We start from the raw sequence: 21,680 nt of genomic DNA, 5'->3' as shown, positions 1-21,680 counted from the left end.
TGATTGTGAGGCCTCGGTGATAATGAGTGGTTGACGGCGATCACGTGGCCATTATTCCCCACCCTCTCTAATTGTGAGGCGTTGGTGATAATGAGTGGTTGACGGCGATCACGTGGCCATTATTCCCCACCCTCACTGATTATGAGTGGTTGACGGCCATCACGTGGCCGTTATTCCCCACCCTCACTGATTGTGAGGCGTTGGTGATAATGAGTCTTTGACGGCGATCACGTGGCCATTATTCCCCACCCTCACTGATTGTGAGGCCTTGGTGATAATGAGTGGTTGACGGCCATCACGTGGCCATTATTCTCCACCCTCACTGATTGTGAGGCCTTGGTGATGAGTGGTTGACGGCCATCACGTGGCCATTATTCTTGAATATCTAAATAACAATAGAGTAAAAGTATAACAATTAACAACACACCTATTTCAATATACATGTAGTCTTACTGATAATATATGCAATAAAGTCTTACAACTGGTTTCTTAGAAAATGTGAATATTTTAGCCTGGTTTGTTTCTGTTTTTTTTCTTTTCCAGCTGACCAAGAACTCTATAAATCTCCTTCTTCACTTCTTTCTGTTTCTGTGTCTTCTTTTTCTCAATTTTCTCCGCCTCTTTCTGGTGTTTAACGGCACGTTCTCTCATGGCCACTCTTGTCTTCTTGGACTTGTGCTCATGCAACGTTTTCAGCATCTGCATCATTTTAGCCATCTAGCAAAGACAACAAGAATAAACATCCATACACTTATACATACTCACACACATGTACATCTTAAATGTTCACACTGATTCTCCTAATTTCCTCAAGATATCCTCCAGCCACTCTTATAAGGAGAAATTATTCTTTCTAAACTTAGAACACACAATACATGTATCTACTGGAAAGTAAACTGTTGTCTTACTTATACAATGTATGTGTATTTGCTTTCAAGATCATATTGATCATTGCTTTGACACGGACTCATGTTGTTCCAAATAACATTATATTTTGGCACAATGGTTAACAATATATATTCTGCTGACCTTGAAAAAGACCGGTGTTTTGTGCAAATGAGTTACCTTGACTTCTCGTGGCTCACGGATCACGCTAATCCGCTTGAAGGGCTCGGATTTCTTGGCCTGAACCTCTTTAGGAGTGAAGGTAAATGGGAGCTCCTTCTGCAGGTCTTTGGGATGACTAATGCTGTCGGAGCACGGTTAATCCTTGTGACAGGCTGCAAAAGCAATATTACATGTTTGTATTGTGGGAATAAATCGGTAAAGGAAAATATTGCTGGGACAGCAAAACGGCACAGTACCGACTTAAGCAATATTACATGTTTGTATTGTGGGAATAAATCGGTAAAGGAAAATATTGCTGGGACAGCAAAACGGCACAGTACCGACTTATCCTCTGAATATATACATTTATTTATTTGACTAGTGTTTTACGCCATACTCATAGTGTATATTTCACTTCTATAACGGCGGCAACATTATGCTGGGAAGAACCCACGTCCATCTGCATGTTGCTGGAAGACCTTCCCACGTATGACTCGAGGAAGCCAGCATGAACCTGACGGGAGCTCACAGCAGCTGCTCTGGAGAGAGGCTCCTAGCACCCTAGCCTTAAGGCCACAGGGGCGGCACCCTAGCCACAAGGCCACAGGGGCGGCACCCTGTACACATATGTGTACATGCCACATGTTGAAAGGATCAAAAAATGATCCGTGTATACGTATAATGGCTGGATGATGTAGCCCTTTGTGGTTATGTTTTACCTTATTAATCATGATTTGATTAATCATTGTCTTATATTTACTATCTGGTTGACGGCTGGATTAGATGTCCATTCGAAGTAAACCATACTTACTACATGCTTAAAGAGATGACTGAAAATACCTAACCTTCAACAAAATATGATGTTTTTATGATTGGATGAACGCCGCACAAACATAAACACAAGAGCGATGATAACACATGAGATAGAGAAATAGTGACAATAACAACTGTCACACCCGCTACATTACACACAGGGTTCCAGGATAAATGACAAGTCACCTTATATAGAGAGTCCTTGTTGAGGGGTCCCTGCAGTCCCTTCTCCCTGCGGAGCTGCCCGACCGTCTTCATGCCTGTCCAGCGGGCCTTCTCCTCCCGTGGTAACAGTAGGGTGGTCACAGGATTATACAGCTGGGGCACCTCCACCGTGAACCAGGTCCTCACAAACACGATGTCTGAAATATACATCATTTATTGACTGAAGGACATCAGATCAAAGTCCATTACAAAATATGAAATTTTTCTGTTGCATTTCTCTGAAGGGCTATTTGACAAGAACATCATAACACATTTTTAATACTGAAATATTTACATCGAAATCAAATGAATTTGTTTTGGAAGGTCTTAAGCCATTCCTTTCCAGCATATCGGTTGTGAATATTGGGACATCAGATAGGAAATATTGATTCTAAACAACAATACATTATCCCAGAAATGTACTTATTAACCTCTGGACAATGCTGTCAACGAGTTGCATGTAGATGGAAATTATATTCAGAATTATACCACAAATATCAAGAGTACTGAACCTACCACTCATCAATATTTTATCCTCAAATGTGGCTCTGAAGGCACCCTCTGGTGTTGACAAGGCTTTCTTGATTTGTCCTCTAACACCACTAACAGTGCGAATGCTAGCTCCTTCAAACTTTGCAACCTCTAGTTTTGAGTTAAACATTCCCTGGAAATTAAAATTACATAGAGTGTACAGCAAGTATCCACTTGTATTTAACCCAGTATATTGATTGACAGACTTTTTTTATCACAATTATGCATACCCAATATCGAATGTCTATAAGCACAATGAAAACACAAATATATACATATACAGTACTGTATATCACTTCAAAGTGAGTGAGTGCTTAGGGTTTAACGTCGTACTTAACAATTTTTCAGTCATAAGACGATGAAGGAGTCCTTAGAGTGCACGTAATGTGCCTCTTTGTTGCAGGACGGATTTCCACCACTCTTTTATCTAGTGCTGCTTCACTGAGACGCCTCACCGAAGGCAAGTAAGCCGCCCCGCCCGAGCCATTATACTGATACAAGTCAACCCGTCATTGCAGTATCCCCTTAACACTGAATGCTAATCTAGGAAGCTATAACTTCCTCTTTTAAAGTTTTAGGTGTGACCCGACCCAGAATTGACCCTGGATCTACTGCACCCCTGACACTTTAATATGAGCAATAGAAGATAAATAAAAACGAACGAACCATAGAAGCATTTTTGTGACCTACACACCTGTACAAAAGCTGTTTTCTTGTAGATTTTCATTGGTTCTCCTGTCAACTTCAGCTTCTTGACTATTGGTATAGATTTGTCCAACTCCAGCACTACACCTGTTGCAGCTATACGGAACCCAGGCTGATTTGGGAGAAAAGATAACAATTATACATATCCCAAGAATTAAAAAAGTTGGTCCAAATTTTTTGGTGAAAGCTGGACATGGACCAGTGAATTGAAGATTTATTACTTGATTTTTGTTTCACTATGTACTCAACAAATCATTGTGAGGCCCCTGAACTAGTTAGTGAGTGCTTAGGGTTTAACGTCGCACTTAACAATTTTTCAGTCATATGACGAGAAGTTTCCCTTAGACTGCATGTAATGTTCCTCCTTGTTGCAGGACAGATTTCCACCATTCTTTTATCCAGTGCTGCTTCAATGAGACGACTTATCAAAGGCAAGTAAGCCGCCCCGCCCTAGCCATTATACTGATGTGAGTCAACTAGTCATTGCCACTATTCCCTTCATGCTGAACGAAGAGCGAGGAAGTTACAACTTACTCTTTTAAGGTCTTAGGTGTGACTCGACTCAGGATTGACCCTGGATCTACCGCTTGCTCTATGCTCTAACGCTTGATAGTATGCTCTGTTAGTACGCTCGATAATAAGCTCTAACTGTTCTATCAAAGCCAGTGTATGAACTAATGAAAATTGATGACTAAATGGGAATAATGTGTTCCTGTATATACAATTCTTCAGAATTGATCATTTTTTCAAAACATTTGGTGAAACCATTTTCTTGTAAATGATAATGTTCAAAATACGTAAAAGTTAATTTGTACAAGTGGTTGGTTCTACTAATTTAATCCAGTGAAGATTGACAGAAGCCAGTTGTGTGGTTTCAATAATGTATATTCTAAAAACAATTTAATAATTTGTGCTATTTCACAAGAGAGTCAGAAGTAAGTTATTGCACAACTTACCTTAACCTCTGAAACGCTTTCCACAGCTAATAATCCAGTCCCCTGAGGTGTGATAGGTCCTACAAAACAGGATCACAGGGTATTTAATCAACAAATAATAAATGTCAATAAAATATCACTGCAGACGCACCATATAAGCTGATACTCTAATTTTCAAAGCTTTTCAACAACCAGTGGAGCCAATATTTTGAAACATTCTGAGAAAAACTATGGTGTGTAGAGAAATAATCTGCACAGTTAAAGAGGCTTGCTTGCATTTGTAGCATCATTTTTCAGCACTGTATGCATTAGTTTCTCAAAAAAAAGTGCTTTAGTGGTTGAAAAGGCTGAAGATTTACAGTGGTTTAAGTTGTCAACCAGAGGAAAGTCTACCATGCATGTATTTCATCATCATCCGTACTCAAGAATATTTCACTTATATGACGGCAGCCAGCATTATGGTGGGAGGAAACCGGGCAGAGCCCGGGGGAAACCCACGACCATCGACAGGTTGCTGGCAAACCTTCCCACTTACGGGCAGAGAGGAAGCCAGCATGAGCTGGACTTGAACTCAAGAGTGACAGCATTAGTGAGAGGCTTGCGAGTCATTATGCTGCGCTAGCGTGCTAACCGACTGAGCCACGGAGGCCCCCTCAATGGTATCAAAGCAACATTCCATCAGTGAAGTCTTGATTACAAAACCATATTCAAAACTTATGTTCTGTATTCCCAGCTAATAATACATGTACCTCTCATGCATGTTATGCTTTATAATAAAAAGCTCACTGCTTAGATGAATATGTTTACCTCAGAATGAAGCATGACAGTGCAGATGTTCAGGTGAGTATGTTTACCTCAGAATGAAGCATGACAGTGCAGATGTTCAGGTGAGTATGTTTACCTCAGAATGAAGCATGACAGTGCAGATGTTCAGGTGAGTATGTTTACCTCAGAATGAAGCATGACAGTGCAGATGTTCAGGTGAGTATGTTTACCTCTGAATGAAGCATGACAGTGCAGATGTTCAGGTGAGTATGTTTATGTCTGAATGAAGCATGACAGTGCAGATGCTCAGGTGAGTATGATTACCCCAGAATGAAGCGTGGCAGTCCAGATGTTCAGCCGAGTATGTTTACCCCAGAATGAAGCGTGACAGTGCAGATGCTCAGGTGAGTATGTTTACCCAAGAATGAAGTGTGACAGTGCAGATGCTCAGGTGAGTATGTTTACCCCAGAATGATTTTTTTTTTTTTTTTTTTTTTTTTTTTTTTTTTTTTTTTTTTTTGATTGGTGTTTTACGCCGTACTCAAGAATATTTCACTTATACGACGGCGGCCAGCATTATGGTGGGTGGAAACCGGGCAGAGCCCGGGGGAAACCCACGACCATCCGCAGGTTGCTGGCAGACCTTCCCACGTACGGCCGGAGAGGAAGCCAGCATGAGCTGGACTTGAACTCACAGCGACCGCATTTGGTGAGAGACTCCTGGGTCATTACGCTGCGCTAGCGCTTTAACCGACTGAGCCACGGAGGCCCCACCCCAGAATGAAGTGTGACAGTGCAGATGCTCAGGTTAGTATGTTTACCCCAGGATGAAGTGTGACAGTGCAGATGGTCAGGTGAGTATGTTTACCCCAGGATGAAGTGTGACAGTGCAGATGGTCAGGTGAGTATGTTTACCCCAGGATGAAGTGTGACAGTGCAGATGGTCAGGTGAGTATGTTTACCCCAGAATGAAGTGTGACAGTGCAGATGCTCAGGTGAGTATGTTTACCCCAGGATGAAGGGTGACAGTGCAGATGCTCAGGTGAGTATGTTTACCCCAGGATGAAGTGTGACAGTGCAGATGGTCAGGTGAGTATGTTTACCCCAGAATGAAGTGTGACAGTGCAGATGCTCAGGTGAGTATGTTTACCCCGGGATGAAGTGTGACAGTGCAGATTTTCAGGTTAGTATGTTTACCCCAGAATGAAGCATGGCAGTGCAGATGCCCAGGTGAGTATGTTCATTCCAGAATGAAGCATGGCAGTGCAGATGCTCAGGTGAGTATGTTTATCCCAGAATGAAGCTTGGCAGTCCATATGCTCAGGTGAGTATGTTTACCCCAGAATTAAGCATGACAGTGCAGATGCTCAAGTAAGTATGTTTACCCCAGAATGAAGCATGGCAGTCCATATGCTCAGGTGTGTATGTTTACCCCAGAATGAAGCATGGCAGTGCAGATGCTCAGGTTAGTATGTTTACCCCAGAATGAAGTGTGACAGTGCAGATGCTCAGGTGAGTATGTTTACTCCAGAATGAAGCATGACAGTGCAGATGTTCAGGTGAGTATGTTTACCTCAGAATGAAGCATGACAGTGCAGATGTTCAGGTGAGTATGTTTACCTCTGAATGAAGCATGACAGTGCAGATGTTCAGGTGAGTATGTTTATGTCTGAATGAAGCATGACAGTGCAGATGGTCAGGTGAGTATGATTACCCCAGAATGAAGCGTGGCAGTCCAGATGTTCAGCCGAGTATGTTTACCCCAGAATGAAGCGTGACAGTGCAGATGCTCAGGTGAGTATGTTTACTCCAGAATGAAGTGTGACAGTGCAGATTCTCAGGTGAGTATGTTTACCCCAGGATGAAGTGTGACAGTGCAGATGGTCAGGTGAGTATGTTTACCCCAGAATGAAGTGTGACAGTGCAGATGCTCAGGTGAGTATGTTTACCCCGGGATGAAGTGTGACAGTGCAGATTTTCAGGTTAGTATGTTTACCCCAGAATGAAGCATGGCAGTGCAGATGCCCAGGTGAGTATGTTCATTCCAGAATGAAGCATGGCAGTGCAGATGCTCAGGTGAGTATGTTTATCCCTGAATGAAGCTTGGCAGTCCATATGCTCAGGTGAGTATGTTTACCCCAGAATTAAGCATGACAGTGCAGATGCTCAAGTAAGTATGTTTACCCCAGAATGAAGCATGGCAGTCCATATGCTCAGGTGTGTATGTTTACCCCAGAATGAAGCATGGCAGTGCAGATGCTCAGGTTAGTATGTTTACCCCAGAATGAAGTGTGACAGTGCAGATGCTCAGGTGAGTATGTTTACTCCAGAATGAAGCATGACAGTTCAGATGCTCAAGTGAGTATGTTTACCCCAAAATGAAGCATGGCAGTGCAGATGCTCAGGTTAGTATGTTTACCCCAGAATGAAGTGTGACAGTGCAGATGCTCAGGTGAGTATGTTTACTCCAAAATGAAGCATGACAGTGCAGATGCTCAGGTGAGTATGTTTACCCCAGAATGAAGTGTGACAGTGCAGATGCTCAGGTTAGTATGTTTACCCCAGAATGAAGTGTGACGGTGCAGATGCTCAGGTGAGTATGTTTACCTCAGAATGAAGCATGACAGTGCAGATGCTCAGGAGAGTATGTTTACCCCAAAATGAAGCATGGCAGTGCAGATGCTCAGGTTAGTATGTTTACCCCAGAAGGAAGTGTGACAGTGCAGATGCTCAAGTGAGTACGTTTACCCCAAAATGAAGCATGGCAGTGCAGATGCTCAGGTGAGTATGTTTACCCCAGAATGAAGTGTGACAGTGCAGATTTTCAGGTTAGTATGTTTACCTCAGAATGAAGCATGACAGTGCAGATGCTCAGGTGAGTATGTTTACCCCTGAATGAAGTGTGATAGTGCAGATGCTCAGGTGAGTATGTTTAACCCAGAATGAAGCATGGCAGTGCAGATGCTCAGGTTAGTATGTTTACCCCAGAATGAAGCGTGATAGTGCAGATACTCAGGTGAGTATGTTTACCCCAGAATGAAGTGTGACAGTGCAGATTTTCAGGTTAGTATGTTTACCCCAGAATGAAGTGTGACAGTGCAGATGCTCAGGTGAGTATGTTTACCCCAGAATGAAGTGTGACAGTGCAGATTTTCAGGTTAGTATGTTTACCCCAGAATGAAGCATGACAGTGCAGATGCTCAGGTGAGTATGTTTACCCCAGAATGAAGTGTGACAGTGCAGATTTTCAGGTTAGTATGTTTACCCCAGAATGAAGCATGACAGTGCAGATGCTCAGGTGAGTATGTTTACCCCAGAATGAAGCATGGCAGTGCAGATACTCAGGTTAGTATGTTTACCCCAGAATGAAGTGTGACAGTGCAGATGCTCAGGTGAGTATGTTTACCCCAGAATGAAGCACGACAGTGCAGATTTTCAGGTGAGTATGTTTACCCCAGAATGAAGTGTGACAGTGCAGATGCTCAGGTTAGTATGTTTACCCCAGGATGAAGCATGACAGTGCAGATGCTCAGGTGAGTATGTTTACCCCAGAATGAAGTGTGACAGAGCAGATTTTCAGGTTAGTATATTTACCCCAGGATGAAGCATGACAGTGCAGATGCTCAGGTGAGTATGTTTACCCCAGAATGAAGTGTGACAGAGCAGATTTTCAGGTTAGTATATTTACCCCAGAATGAAGCATGACAGTGCAGATGCTCAGGGGTATATTTCAGCAGTCTGTTCCTGTAATTGTGGTCCTGAATGGAGTACAGAGGTATGGTTTGAAAACGTCGCCAACCAAGGGAGATAATCAGAGGATTCCTGGTCTTCAGTATTTTCTTGTGCCATCTATGCTTCTTCAACCTTGCCTTAACAGAGGGAAAAGCAAAAATTATTATTAAAACCAAATCTGTTGATCTTCATCTTACAAATTATCATAATGAACATATCTCAACATCCTGGCTATGTCTTAGGCCATTCTACACATCTGATCAAAGCTAACATCTCTCTCCACATCCTGTTTCTCTCTAAGGCCATTCTAATCACCTGAACACAGCCAACATTCATCTCTACATCATGTCTATGTCTTAAGCCATTCTACTCACCTGATCATAGCAAACATTCCTCTCTACATTCTGGAGATCTCCTGAGTCATTCTACTCACCTGTACATAACCCACATTCTTCTCTACATTCTGGAGATCTCCCGAGTCATTCTACTCACCTGTACATAACCCACATTCCTCTCTACATTCTGGAGATCTCCCGAGTCATTTTGCTCACCTGTATATAACCCACATTCCTCTCTACATTCTGGAGATCTCCTGTGTCATTCTACTCACCTGTACATAACCCACACTCCTCTCTACATTCTGGAGATCTCCTGAGTCATGCTACTCACCTGTACATAGCCCACACTCCTCTCTACATTCTGGAGCTCTCCTGTGTCATTCTGCTCACCTGTACATAACCCACATTCCTCTCCACATTCTGGAGATCTCCTGAGTCATTCTACTCGCCTGTATATAACCCACCTTCCTCTCTACATTCTGGAGATCTCCTGAGTCATTCTACTCACCTGTATATAACCCACATTCCTCTCCACATTCTGGAGATCTCCTGTGTCATTCTACTCACCTGTACATAACCCACATTCTTCTCTACATTCTGAAGATCTCCTGAGTCATTCTACTCACCTGTATATAACCCACATTCCTCTCCACATTCTGGAGATCTCCCGAGTCATTTTGCTCACCTGTATATAACCCACATTCCTCTCTACATTCTGGAGATCTCCTGTGTCATTCTACTCACCTGTATATAACCCACACTCCTCTCTACATTCTGGAGATCTCCTGAGTCATTCTACTCTCCTGTATATAACCCACATTCCTCTCCACATTCTGGAGATCTCCTGTGTCATTTTACTCACCTGTACATAACCCACATTCTTCTCTACATTCTGGAGATCTCCTGAGTCATTCTACTCACCTGTATATAACCCACACTCCTCTCTACATTCTGGAGATCCCCTGAGTCATTATACTCACCTGTACATAACCCACATTCCTCTCTACATTCTGGAGATCTCCTGAGTCATTCTACTCTCCTGTATATAACCCACATTCCTCTCTACATTCTGGAGATCTCCTGAGTCATTCTGCTCACCTGCACGTAACCCACACTGCATTCCACATTGTGGCTATCTCATAGGCCATTCAACTCACCTAAACATACATGTAGCCGACATCCCTCTCTATATCTGGTCTATATCTTAGGCGTCTCCACATTCTGGGGTTCTCCTGTGAAGTCATTCTACTCACCTGCACATAGCCAACGTTCCTCTCCACATTTTGGAGGCCTCCCAAAATCACAGGGTATGTCGCATCAAAATTGGTCACAAATTCACAAGGCACATTCTTGATCTCCACTCTGACGTACATTCCAGGCCTGAACCCTTCATACTGAACTCTGACCTCCTCAGGTAAGTTCTCAAACTCCTCACGGTTCAGCTGTAGTCCAAGAAAATAAATATTTCAATAAAATTATGACATTATATAGAACAACAATTTTCAGCATTTATAGGTAATGTTATGATAAACATACTCTAAATATTGAACGCTCATCATGAGTTGGCTTAATGTGGTAGAACATAGTTCAGGTAAGACTATAGTCCTTATCACTACATGTATGAATTCCGTACAGGGACTATCTCAACATTCTCTTCAAAGATTTCCTCACCTCATCACAATGCACTATCATAATACAATGATCTGACCCTCAGTTATCCACTGCTTATAGAACTGACTCTGCCCTCCACTATCCCCCATCCTGCTAAGACATCACCATAATGTTTGACAGACAACACTGTGTTCTCGTTCTCTTACCCTAGCCTGACCCTCTGCCTCAGATTTCCACTCCTCATAGAACTGGTCATCTCCCTTCAAATCATACTCATTGTCAAACCGCTCCTTCAGTTTCCTTTTCTTCCTCTCTCGTCGTTCAGCAGCTGTCATTTCAGCCTTTTTCTTCACTCTTTCTTCTTCCTCTGGCTCATCTATCATATTAACACAGAAATGCACAGATTAAAAATAGCTCAATGTCCTCAAACAAGCACCTGTCAAACAAATATCCCTTTCTAAACATGTTATTTTCTCTATGGCATTTTTCAACTCAAATCTATGAACTAAAATGTCAAACTAGACACACAATTCAGAACACAGGCATAATTATACACATGTACCTGTACACTATATCCCCTTTACAAGTGTTAAATTTCTGACATATTTAAATCTTGACAGACAACAACCTTACCCTTTATTTCGTCATCAGTGTCAGCATCAGCGTCATCAGAGTCACTGTGGTGTGAACTGTCATCACCTCCTGTGAATACTTGACCAGTCTCCAAATCCTCAAAGTCTCCATAAAGCTCATCTACAGTACCAAACATTAACAAGATCATCAACTCTATCTTAGTGGCTTTTTAAGCCATAATCATTCATTATCTTTCAATCTTTCACGTATAAAAACTGTTTACAAAAGATTAAAAATTACAAAGACGACAGATGTTTTCCACTTATGTATGCCTGAGCATTTGAGAGTTTAATTTATATTATATCAAAGTCACTCTTTCGAAGACGAAGAAATGTTTCATTTGAAAACAAATTCATGGTCACACAGCGAAATGATAAATCTGTGTAATTTAATACCATCCTGTTTGAGGAGTGTCTCTGCATCTTCAGACTTCTCCCACTTCCCAGTGACAAAACAATCCCGAATACTGATAATCAGCTGAAAAACAAGCATAGACCAACAAATCAACCATTGTGAGACACTTCAAGGAATAGGCCATTCAAAATACAAGTATCACTATATTTACATGGCTTAGGGTGCAAGACAGCCATTTCATGCATGTCACTTCAGGGGGTCACAATCAGTAAAATATTAATATATATCGAAGAAATCAAACACGGCAGCCATAAACAAACACATTCTTGACAAAACCGCATGTTCTGCACACTCTCACACACCCACAAAATACCATAACGTGGTAGCAAGCATGCTGCTGTGGCATCAAGCCATATTCATTCATGCACATGCCTCTTACATGTACCACAGTACTAATGTTTTACCTCATCCACATCTGTGACTGGTACCTCCTGGGGACTCCGTGAGCAGTCCAGACCATCCCTCACCACGCGACTTGCTTTACTCTTCTCACTTTTCTTCCTTAATACAGTGAAGAGCCCTCCTAATTCATCTTCTTCATTTTCCTCCTCAGGGAGATCCTCCTCTAAATAAGTAAACATTCCAAATCTTGTCTTCATCATTGAACATGAGTGAAACTTAACAATTGTCACCTTTTTCAAGGCATATACTGTTTATAATTTATTTGATCAGTGTTTGCCGATGGACTTTACTCCAGAATATTTCACCTGTATGACATCAGTCACATTTATGGGTGGAGAAACCAATGTCCACTGATATTCACCAGGTAGCTGACAAATGTCATACATGCAGATGTACCTTACCAACTGAATTAGCAAGAATTGTAATCAAGACTGCAACCTAACTGAATAAGCCAGCACAGGGCCTTGCAGGGGGTCATTTTACACACTTATGACACAATTCCAATACTTCTCCTTGGTTCCTAAAGTCACACATCAGAAAGTAAAGTTAAGGCTTCAATAAATTGCGATCATTACTCTAATTTTTAGTTTTCTCCTTCATGCCTTTTGACAATTTTTCTATTGACAAGTTAAGAGTTGTTCAAGCAAAAGCTGGAGGAACCACCTCCTGTCTGAAAAACCATTTCCTTATCAGGATTATTACCAGCTGGTTTAAGTACAATTGAGAGAAGATTTACAAATGAATGACTTAAAGTGCACACAGTACCTTCTCCATAAACAAGTTTCCTGTAGTTGATTCTCTCATTCTGTCTTTGCCTGAAATTCTCCGCAGCTTTTTCTACCATGTTAGACTTCCACCTAACATCACCTGTGAAAAGTTATGTACAGATAAAAGATCCTGGTAGACAGGAAGGATAAAAGTTATAAAAGAATGAAAAAAACAAAAAATCAAAAAAAAAAAACTGATGTATGATGAAAATGTAGGACTCAACTCCTGTGTTCTATTACTCAGGGCTATCCATAATAACACAACTGTTTGAGGTTCAGCTTCATCTACTCAAGCAGTGCACGACATAGTATTTCGTTATTGTTCAAACAAAATGGAAGAATGAATTAGCTTTAACTATTTCTGTAAACAACATAACTCTAAGCAGTGCTTTACCTGATAACCAGTGACTTGTTACACTAAACACATTTTTGTTAAGACACGTGTGTCGTTCGCTGTTTGCAGTACTTACAGTAGAGTTTGACCTAAATCAGAACATCTTTGGTTGACAATTAAGGCAGATTTATTTATTTATTTGATTTGTGTTTTACCCCATACTCAAGAATATTTCACTTAAATGATGGCAGCAGTTAAAGAAGACATAACGATATCTATTGTAGAACTTTTTACAGCTACCTCATAATAAAAATGGCAGCTTTCTCATCTGTGCCAGAATAAGTCACAAATTCACAAATTTAAGATGGCAGTAGGGTTATATTTGTCCTTACCGGTTTGATCTTCCACTCTACCATCAGCAGCTTTGTCTTTTATGTCTGCCATACTGACAGAATCCTGCCAGGATGACAAACCAGACTGTTCAACAGAAACGCCATCATCACTTTGCTCCTCGTTTTCATCTTCATCATTTTTTTCATCTTCCTCTGAGTCATCACTATTATCTTCTCCTTCGTCTTCTTTGCCTTCATCATCGTCATTTTTATTATCATCACTTTCACTTTCATTATTAACATTTATAGTCCTCAATTTCTCCCTTCTTTTGGTCTTTAAATTTGATTTCTTCACATCATTATCTTCTTCAGCAGAGGAGAATGTGGCATCATCATCAATACTCTCATCATCATTATTACTGTCATCATCATCACTATCATCACTGCCTTGCCTCATTTTTTCATCCTTGTGTGAGTTCATTGTCTCTCTGACACCATCATCTTTTGATTTTCTTTGCAACTTTTTCTCTTTTAAGTTAGTGTGTTGTGTACTTTTGTGATACGAGGCCTGTTGCATGTCGTCATCATTCTCTAGATCATCATCACTGTCAGCAAACTTGAAACCTTCCCTGGATATCTGAAGCTAGAAATATCAACAGCATGCAACCATAACAAATCCATGTGCATTTACATGTATTATGATGTGTACATACTGTATAAATAAATCTTGGACACTTCATTGTTGTATGTGACAGATTAATATGTACATTGTGCAATAAATTACGTATGTTTAAAAACGTAACAAACTTTTCTACATTTTCAGTCTCCTAAAAAAACCCCAAATCCTCTTTATCCAACACAACCAACTGACATATATAGCACAACAATGCAGGGTATCAACAACACACGTACCTTTGCCTTCTTCTTCACTGGCTCATCACTTTCTTGTTTCTGCAAATATATACACACTCGTGTAATCATATAAAGTCTCATAGCTTTCCCGTAATACATGTACATACATCATGAGACTACATAAAAACACACTCTGTCCACTGCACACATGATTTTTCAAATCTGTTTAACAATTAACTCTCTACATCAATCAAATTAGAGCTTCCACCAATGACCACTGATTACCTCCACAGCCGCTACCCTAGGACTTTCACAAGCTTTAGACTCCTCTGCTTTTTCATCATCATCGTCGCTGTTCTCGTCATCATCACTCTCATCGTCACCATCATCATCGCTTTCTTCCTCACTGCTAATTCTACCATCTGCATTCTTCTCCACACTGATCAGGTAAAGTATATCAAAATGAAATACAAGGGCTATATACATGTACCTACATGTAATACACAAACTAAGTGTGCATTCTATCAAACTCTCTCCCATTCTAATAACACTTTTAGCCAAAACAATCCAGAGCAAAACATGCATATTCAGTGACAGTACAGAAATTATGAAAGCTCACCTCTTAACCAATTATGTGGTAATATGTTAAAAAGTTTTACGACAATGCACTATTTTCCTGAACAGATCACGGATATCAGTTTTATGGGTGGAGGAAATTGGAGTGCATGGGTACACACCACTGATCTTTGGCAAGTTACTGACAAATTGCCCACGTCAAGTTCTGAGAATGTTAATGAACAGCTTCATGAGAGTCATCAACAGCTCACTGTCACCAAGGCCACAAAACCCACACAAAAAACACAAGTGCTGGGTCTAAATCAGCACTGAACCCATGGTAAGTAGATGACATGACACATGACAAAACCAATACATTATCAGCTTACCCATCTGCCATGTCAACATTTAAAGGAGCTGTACCAGTGAAAAGGGACAGAGAGGTGCTGGTCATTCGGTCATCTACAGGCATTTCCATGGTCATCAGGTTGGACACCAGCTCATTTACTGGCTTCTTCTCTTGCTGAAAAAAGAGTGTAGCAGTCATAACTAATGATGTTTCTTATGAATTCAAATTCCTCATTTGTTTTAAAGCATGTAACTAAATCTACATGTAAAAATAAAACCAAGGGCTACATTACATTATTAATTAATAATTAACGTGACATGCTCCCTCAACATTTGGATTTTTAAACCCAAATTCTGATTTTGACGCCTTAACGCAGTTTCAAAGTTTGTTCATAAACTAAATCACTCACGCTGAAATAAAAATATTCATTGAGTATGTAGCATGATACAAGACCGGAGAAGTCCTGCCATTATTTAGAATTCAACAACAAAGAGGGTGGGCCATTTTGCCTCATTAATATTCAATCGGAAAGGCCCAAATTCAGTAATAACAAAAAATACCCAATGTTTGTGCAACCATGTCACTTTAACCTATTAAATATCAGGGCTTAGGGGCTACAATTACATACATATATTAATGACCTGTGCACACCTCTGTGTTTTCTCTGTGGGAATGACTGCCACCCAAGTCTATGTAGACAGCATCTCTGTCATAAACTACCCCACCCACGCCTGACATGGGGGCATAGATCAACCTCTCCTTCTCACTGAGTGACCGCCTCTTCTTCTCACTACTAGGGGTGGGACATGGATCTGGTAAATACTGCACATCATGGATTTTGTAGTCTCCACACCCTGATAAATTAAAAGTACATTGTTTTTTTTTTTTATCTGACTGTTGTTTTTCTTCAAAGGCACAGAGTTGTCTTTTTTGCACCCATAGCACCCCTAGTACGTTGATCATTTCAAGATGAGTGACAACTATATCTGAATGAATTATTTGTCAAAAACACAGCAGTATACGATCAGTTTCTTAGATTAATCTTCATACTGATATGCACAACTCCTAAAACTATTATAAAAACTGTTTTACAGTGGTGTGATGTCATGCTTGGAACAGTTTAGAACACAAATTCAAAACAGCACCATCACTATCTGCTTTTAGTTCATGATACATGTATTTGACGAAATATTTTACCCAGTAAATTTGAGCACATATCTATTTATTTTTTATTTCAGTTGGTGTCGGTAGTGATGTATTATTATTGTCATGTTTTAAAAAAATGGAAAATTTTAAAAAATAATTGTATATACTGTTTCTACTATTGTATCAAGGGCCTTTGGGAAGAGCAAACTGTATAATTCGACAGAGTTATCCTCTCTAAATAAAGCTTCCATTCACTGATTCAAAACTTAGATCTCCACAATTTTTTCGAGTAAGTTCTTCTAATGGGAACGGTCATAAATTCTAACAGAAAATATCCACAGAATTAAAAATGTTTCAAACCATGATAGAACAGCTTTATGCTGAAAAAAACCACCTGGTATGTGGACATTGCACTGGTTCTTGAAGTGTGTGCCTCTCACATAGCCATACAAGGACACATTTCTGTCACACTTTGGCTTTCTGTTCATCAATCCTGGATCTGTGATATCTTCCATTCTGAATAAAACAGACATAAAACAGGTCGGATCAAACACCGGTCAGGTCGGATCAAACACCGGTCAGGTCGGATCAAACACCAGTCAGGTCGGATCAAATACCAGTCAGGTCGGATCAAACACCAGTCAGGTCAGATCAAATACCAGTCAGGTCGCATCAAACACCGGTCAGGTCGGATCAAATACCAGTCAGGTCGGATCAAATACCAGTCAGGTCAGATCAAATACCAGTCAGGTCGCATCAAACACCGGTCAGGTCAGATCAAATACCAGTCAGGTCAGATCAAATACCAGTCAGGTCGGATCAAACACCAGTCAGGTCAGATCAAATACCAGTCAGGTCGCATCAAACACCGGTCAGGTCGGATCAAACACCAGTCAGGTCGGATCAAACACCAGTCAGGTCGGATCAAACGCCAGTCAGGTCAGATCAAATACCAGTCAGGTCGGATCAAACACCAGTCAGGTCGGATCAAACACCGGTCAGGTCAGACCAAAGACTTTAAAAATGGTACTTGTTGCTGCCTCACTTGGCACACAGCACTGAGAAGTTACAGCAAGGAAACTGGTCTAGTTGGCCCAATGTTAGCATAATGTGACTGGCTGGAGTGTCATGTCTGGTGTTTTCAGTATACATTTAATACAGGTAATTCAGCGGCGACACTTTGGCAGCATGAACTCACCCACTGTTATAGGAAGATACTGTAGTTAAACACACAATGGCGGACTCCTTGTCATCATATGACTGAAATATTGTTAAGTACGACGTAGAAACTCAAGTATGCATACATTTTTGGATAGGAACAACAGACATTTGCATTTGACAGCAAGGGAGTTTGTAAATAAAACTCTTCAGTGTTAATAATAAATAAGTAAATGTTTAATGACCAAGAAAGTAAACAAAAAGCAACAGACTATGCACATCCACAGAAGATCTGTTTACCTGTCAGCCAGAACATAGGGATGGTTTAGTCTCCACAGAAGGGGTCTGAACTTCATCACAGATATAAATCTACACAGATTATGGACTTCTCTCTTCTGGTATTCTCCATTCACCATACCCGACAGATAAAACAGCTTAGCACCCTGTTAGATAAACATAGGGAACACTGATTATGAGAAAATAACACATGACCACCAAAGTGGGTACGAATTAAAAGTCTTACACCTCTATATTTTTTATCATGTGAAAACTGAACACTGTAAAAGCAGGTATATGCTGAATTTAACCATGGTTCTGCTTGCCATAAACTAGCTTACATTACACTGCAAGTTGTGTTACATGCATTGAAAAATCCTTTTAGTACAAGGGCATATATACATACAAATTAGTTAAATATAAACTACAATGCAAATATCATTTGTGTGTCATTAAGATTTTTTGAATTACCCATAATCCACAGATGAGAGTTCTACATGTACATGTAACCATCTCTAGAATCATTCAGATTAATACCTGATAAACCTCAGTCCAAAACCGATGCTTCAGCCTCTTCTTCGTTTTCTTGAGACGTTTGTTGTCTTTAAATGAGTCCAGGTGTGTCAAGACTCCCATGATTCTAGGAAAGCCATGTACCTGACATATGTTGAGAAACTCAAAGATTTCCATCTCAAATCCAAAACTAGCATCCACCAGCAGCAAAACCTGTTTGTAATATAAAGACACAGATGTCATGCTAAAGGTACAAAAAAAGCAAGAGAAAAGGTTTTGAAGCAAATACATGTACATGTAGATAACATACAGACACAACCAAGAAATTATTTCAGTAATTGATGAATTTCATTTGAAGTAAAGGTATGCACCAAGATCATACAATAACAGCTTGAGTGTTTAACTCTAATCAATGTTTCTAATATTTTGCATGTGGAATTTGGGAAGGTCTGCCAGTAACCTCTTGATCATCCAAGGTTATCAATGGCTCTGCCTGTTTTTCTCGCACCACAATGCTAGCTGTTGTATTTGTGAAATATTCTTGAGTACAGCTTAAATCACCAATCAAATAAATAAATAAATAAATGACAGACTCACCAGATCTGCTATTTTAGCAACATCAATCATTGAATTGATGTCATTATTACACTCAACAATGGTCAGTCTTCTGTGTTTACCTGAAATAATAATGCAAACCATATTTATGTATGTGCATGTGTAAGCTTTATACAACAATAAAAGAAACCATTTTCAGCTGTAAAGAAGTTCCATTTTTCTGTCTTATTTATCAGTGTATCTTGAAGTTATGACAGCGAGTCATGTTTGTGTATACTTTTTATTTCAATATTAAGATAAATGTTAACAAACAAACAAAAAATTATTAACCTTTTCCAATGTTTATATAGACTTTGTAAGAGACTGATCTTACCTGAGACAACTGTAACAGGTCCCTGAGGCTTGGACAATTTTTGTTTGGTGAAGTTTTTGACCACACACTGTAACAGTGTAGACTTGCCCACTTTGGGAGGTCCTACTATAGCCACAACCACTGGGGGAGGCTCCGTAGGGGTGCGATCCACCAAAGGAATATGATGCTTCTTTGCTTTGATGTCTAGAGTTCTGAAATAAAAATAACATATATGTATAAAAGCACACCTGACAGTGCTATTTGTCAAAGTCTTAATGTAATTTGTTTACAATTAATGAAACATACAATAGAATATGACTGGATGTTCTATTCCTGTCAGTGTATGAATTCATAACAGACTATCTGCTCACAGCCAAGGGGACATAACTGCAACTCACCAGCAAGAACATACATATACAATGTACTTATGTAAATCAGCAGAGCAACCAATTGCAAAGGTTCAGAATACCTATGCTTGGGGATTTACGTCTTACTTAATAATTTTTCAGTCATGTGATGCCGGCGACAGATTCAACATGGTAATCTACTCATCCAGCACATCTATGTGTACACACCCTGTATATATTTACATGAAATGAACATAAAGAATAATGATATACAGTAGTATTTTTCAACAGTACAATTGATCACACACTTTCTGATAAAGTTGAAAACTTACCTTTGAACAAGCTTGGCAGTCTTCTTCACTGACTGCACAGCAAAGGCTTTGGGATTGCGCTGCTTTGCAGTCATCTCCTGATCGTGTTTTTCTTTAATCTTTTTCTTCTCTGCCTTTGGACCACTCTGCTTTTTACGGTGTGATTTTCTAATGTCTGTTTCCATGGCGAAAACTAACAATGTCTTGTCTGAAACATAGAAATTACATGAAAGACATGAAGACTATAATCTTCTGACTAATTAGGTGACTGAGTAAATTTTTTTTGTAGTTACATGGTTGACTGCAGTCAAGTTTAAGGGTGGAAGAAATGGGAGTAAACAACCAACATGCACCTGGTACATGACAAACCTCTTGACTTTAATTCATAATTGACCACCGCAAGAGATTGATCTGAATACACAGTCTATTTGGTCAAGTGCCTGATAGTCACAGCAAGCAAGCGCTTCAACCATCTTAGCATGAGTCACAATTACAGATGTGCCATCACAACTCAACATAGTGTAAGTGTTGAAACTTGATAGCAAAATTAGATGGATGACCTTGGCATATGCAGCAGTGCAACTGTCTCAATATGAAGATGTTGTCCGACATATAACACAGATGTCCGTATAAATACCTTTACATTTCTGGGTCTAACATATGTCATTTTAGTGATATGCTTTGCACTGCAAACATGAACAGGACCAAAACATTTCCAGTCACATGTACCTGCATGATATACAGAGCTCATCGAGCCGAGTTTAAATGTTCTGCTAAGCAGTAATCAAGACAGTCTGCTACACCATCACCATCCATAAGGGTACATGCAAGTAACTGAGAAATTTGGTATGGCTGAGCAATTGTTGGGGACATTCAAACATGGCAGATGATACTTGTGACTCATATCTAGAGCACATATGTAAGGTGAAGTACAAAGCTAAACTGACAAACATCAAATGCAGAAATTGACAGGGATTACGTTTGATTTTGATTTTGTCATACATATTGGAGTAGGAAGCGTGCATGTTTATTTTGAAGCACCGCTTTATGTGTTGGGTCTTCACAGAAACCAGTTTTACGTAGGTTAGGACAAAATAACATTGTTAAAACCTAATGTTCTGCAGCAGATACTCAAGGACAAGTTGAACATCCTGTGTGATACCAGAAGTTTGTGTGGCTTTGTCTGCTCGGCACGTCTGTGCATCATTAGATTAGTTGAGCCACATTCGTGCGGCTACACATTCAGCTGTATTACGATGAACCCCAGAATTTTAACATAGCACACTAGATGCAGTAGGACAGAAAGGATAGTCATCTGTAAATAGTGACACATTCACCTATGAAAACCATTTTGTAAATCTGAATATTCTAAATAGCCAATCAATAACAGTACAATGAACACAGAACAGTCAACAGAAACAGTCACCAGTTTGGGGGGCACAGATACGGTACAACAACAACATCACTGAGACAGAGCACAACGTCTCAAGAATTTGTGCTTACAGCGTATCATTCATCACCACCACAGATTAGAGGTATCTTCATTCATTGTAAACCAGTATATCAGAATTACGAAAACTTACCTTCAACCAATAACTATTAAAAATTTTCTCAAATTACACATGAACATGTGAGATTTCCAAAAACGTGGTCGCGCGTGTACACGGAAAGCACTGCTGTTGTGGCGAGTACAGCAGGATTGG

General features: G+C 40.1%; 1 protein-coding gene across 1 annotated transcript; it reads right to left on the bottom strand.

Annotated features, from left to right (window-relative positions):
• Positions 1 to 407: 407 nt before the first annotated feature.
• LOC135477864 (ribosome biogenesis protein BMS1 homolog) lies at positions 408 to 21,625 on the bottom strand. Its single transcript, XM_064758073.1, is given in 26 exon segments — positions 408 to 717; positions 1,066 to 1,181; positions 1,184 to 1,220; positions 2,047 to 2,222; positions 2,581 to 2,728; positions 3,290 to 3,412; positions 4,257 to 4,315; positions 8,689 to 8,869; positions 10,324 to 10,512; positions 10,888 to 11,057; positions 11,315 to 11,434; positions 11,710 to 11,791; positions 12,133 to 12,293; positions 12,896 to 12,997; positions 13,624 to 14,206; positions 14,476 to 14,514; positions 14,701 to 14,854; positions 15,360 to 15,493; positions 15,971 to 16,173; positions 16,860 to 16,981; positions 17,924 to 18,066; positions 18,437 to 18,625; positions 19,010 to 19,089; positions 19,341 to 19,531; positions 19,999 to 20,185; positions 21,561 to 21,625. Coding segments are annotated over 25 exon segments (3,876 nt in total). The 5' UTR covers positions 20,163 to 20,185; positions 21,561 to 21,625; the 3' UTR covers positions 408 to 507.
• Positions 21,626 to 21,680: the final 55 nt, after the last annotated feature.

The sequence above is a fragment of the Liolophura sinensis genome, chromosome 1 (assembly GCF_032854445.1).
Source record: "Liolophura sinensis isolate JHLJ2023 chromosome 1, CUHK_Ljap_v2, whole genome shotgun sequence".
In the NCBI taxonomy this organism is placed as follows: Eukaryota; Metazoa; Mollusca; class Polyplacophora; order Chitonida; family Chitonidae; genus Liolophura; species Liolophura sinensis.
The sequence above is the reverse complement of the archived record's forward strand: the minus strand, read 5'-3'. Positions and strand labels throughout refer to the sequence as shown.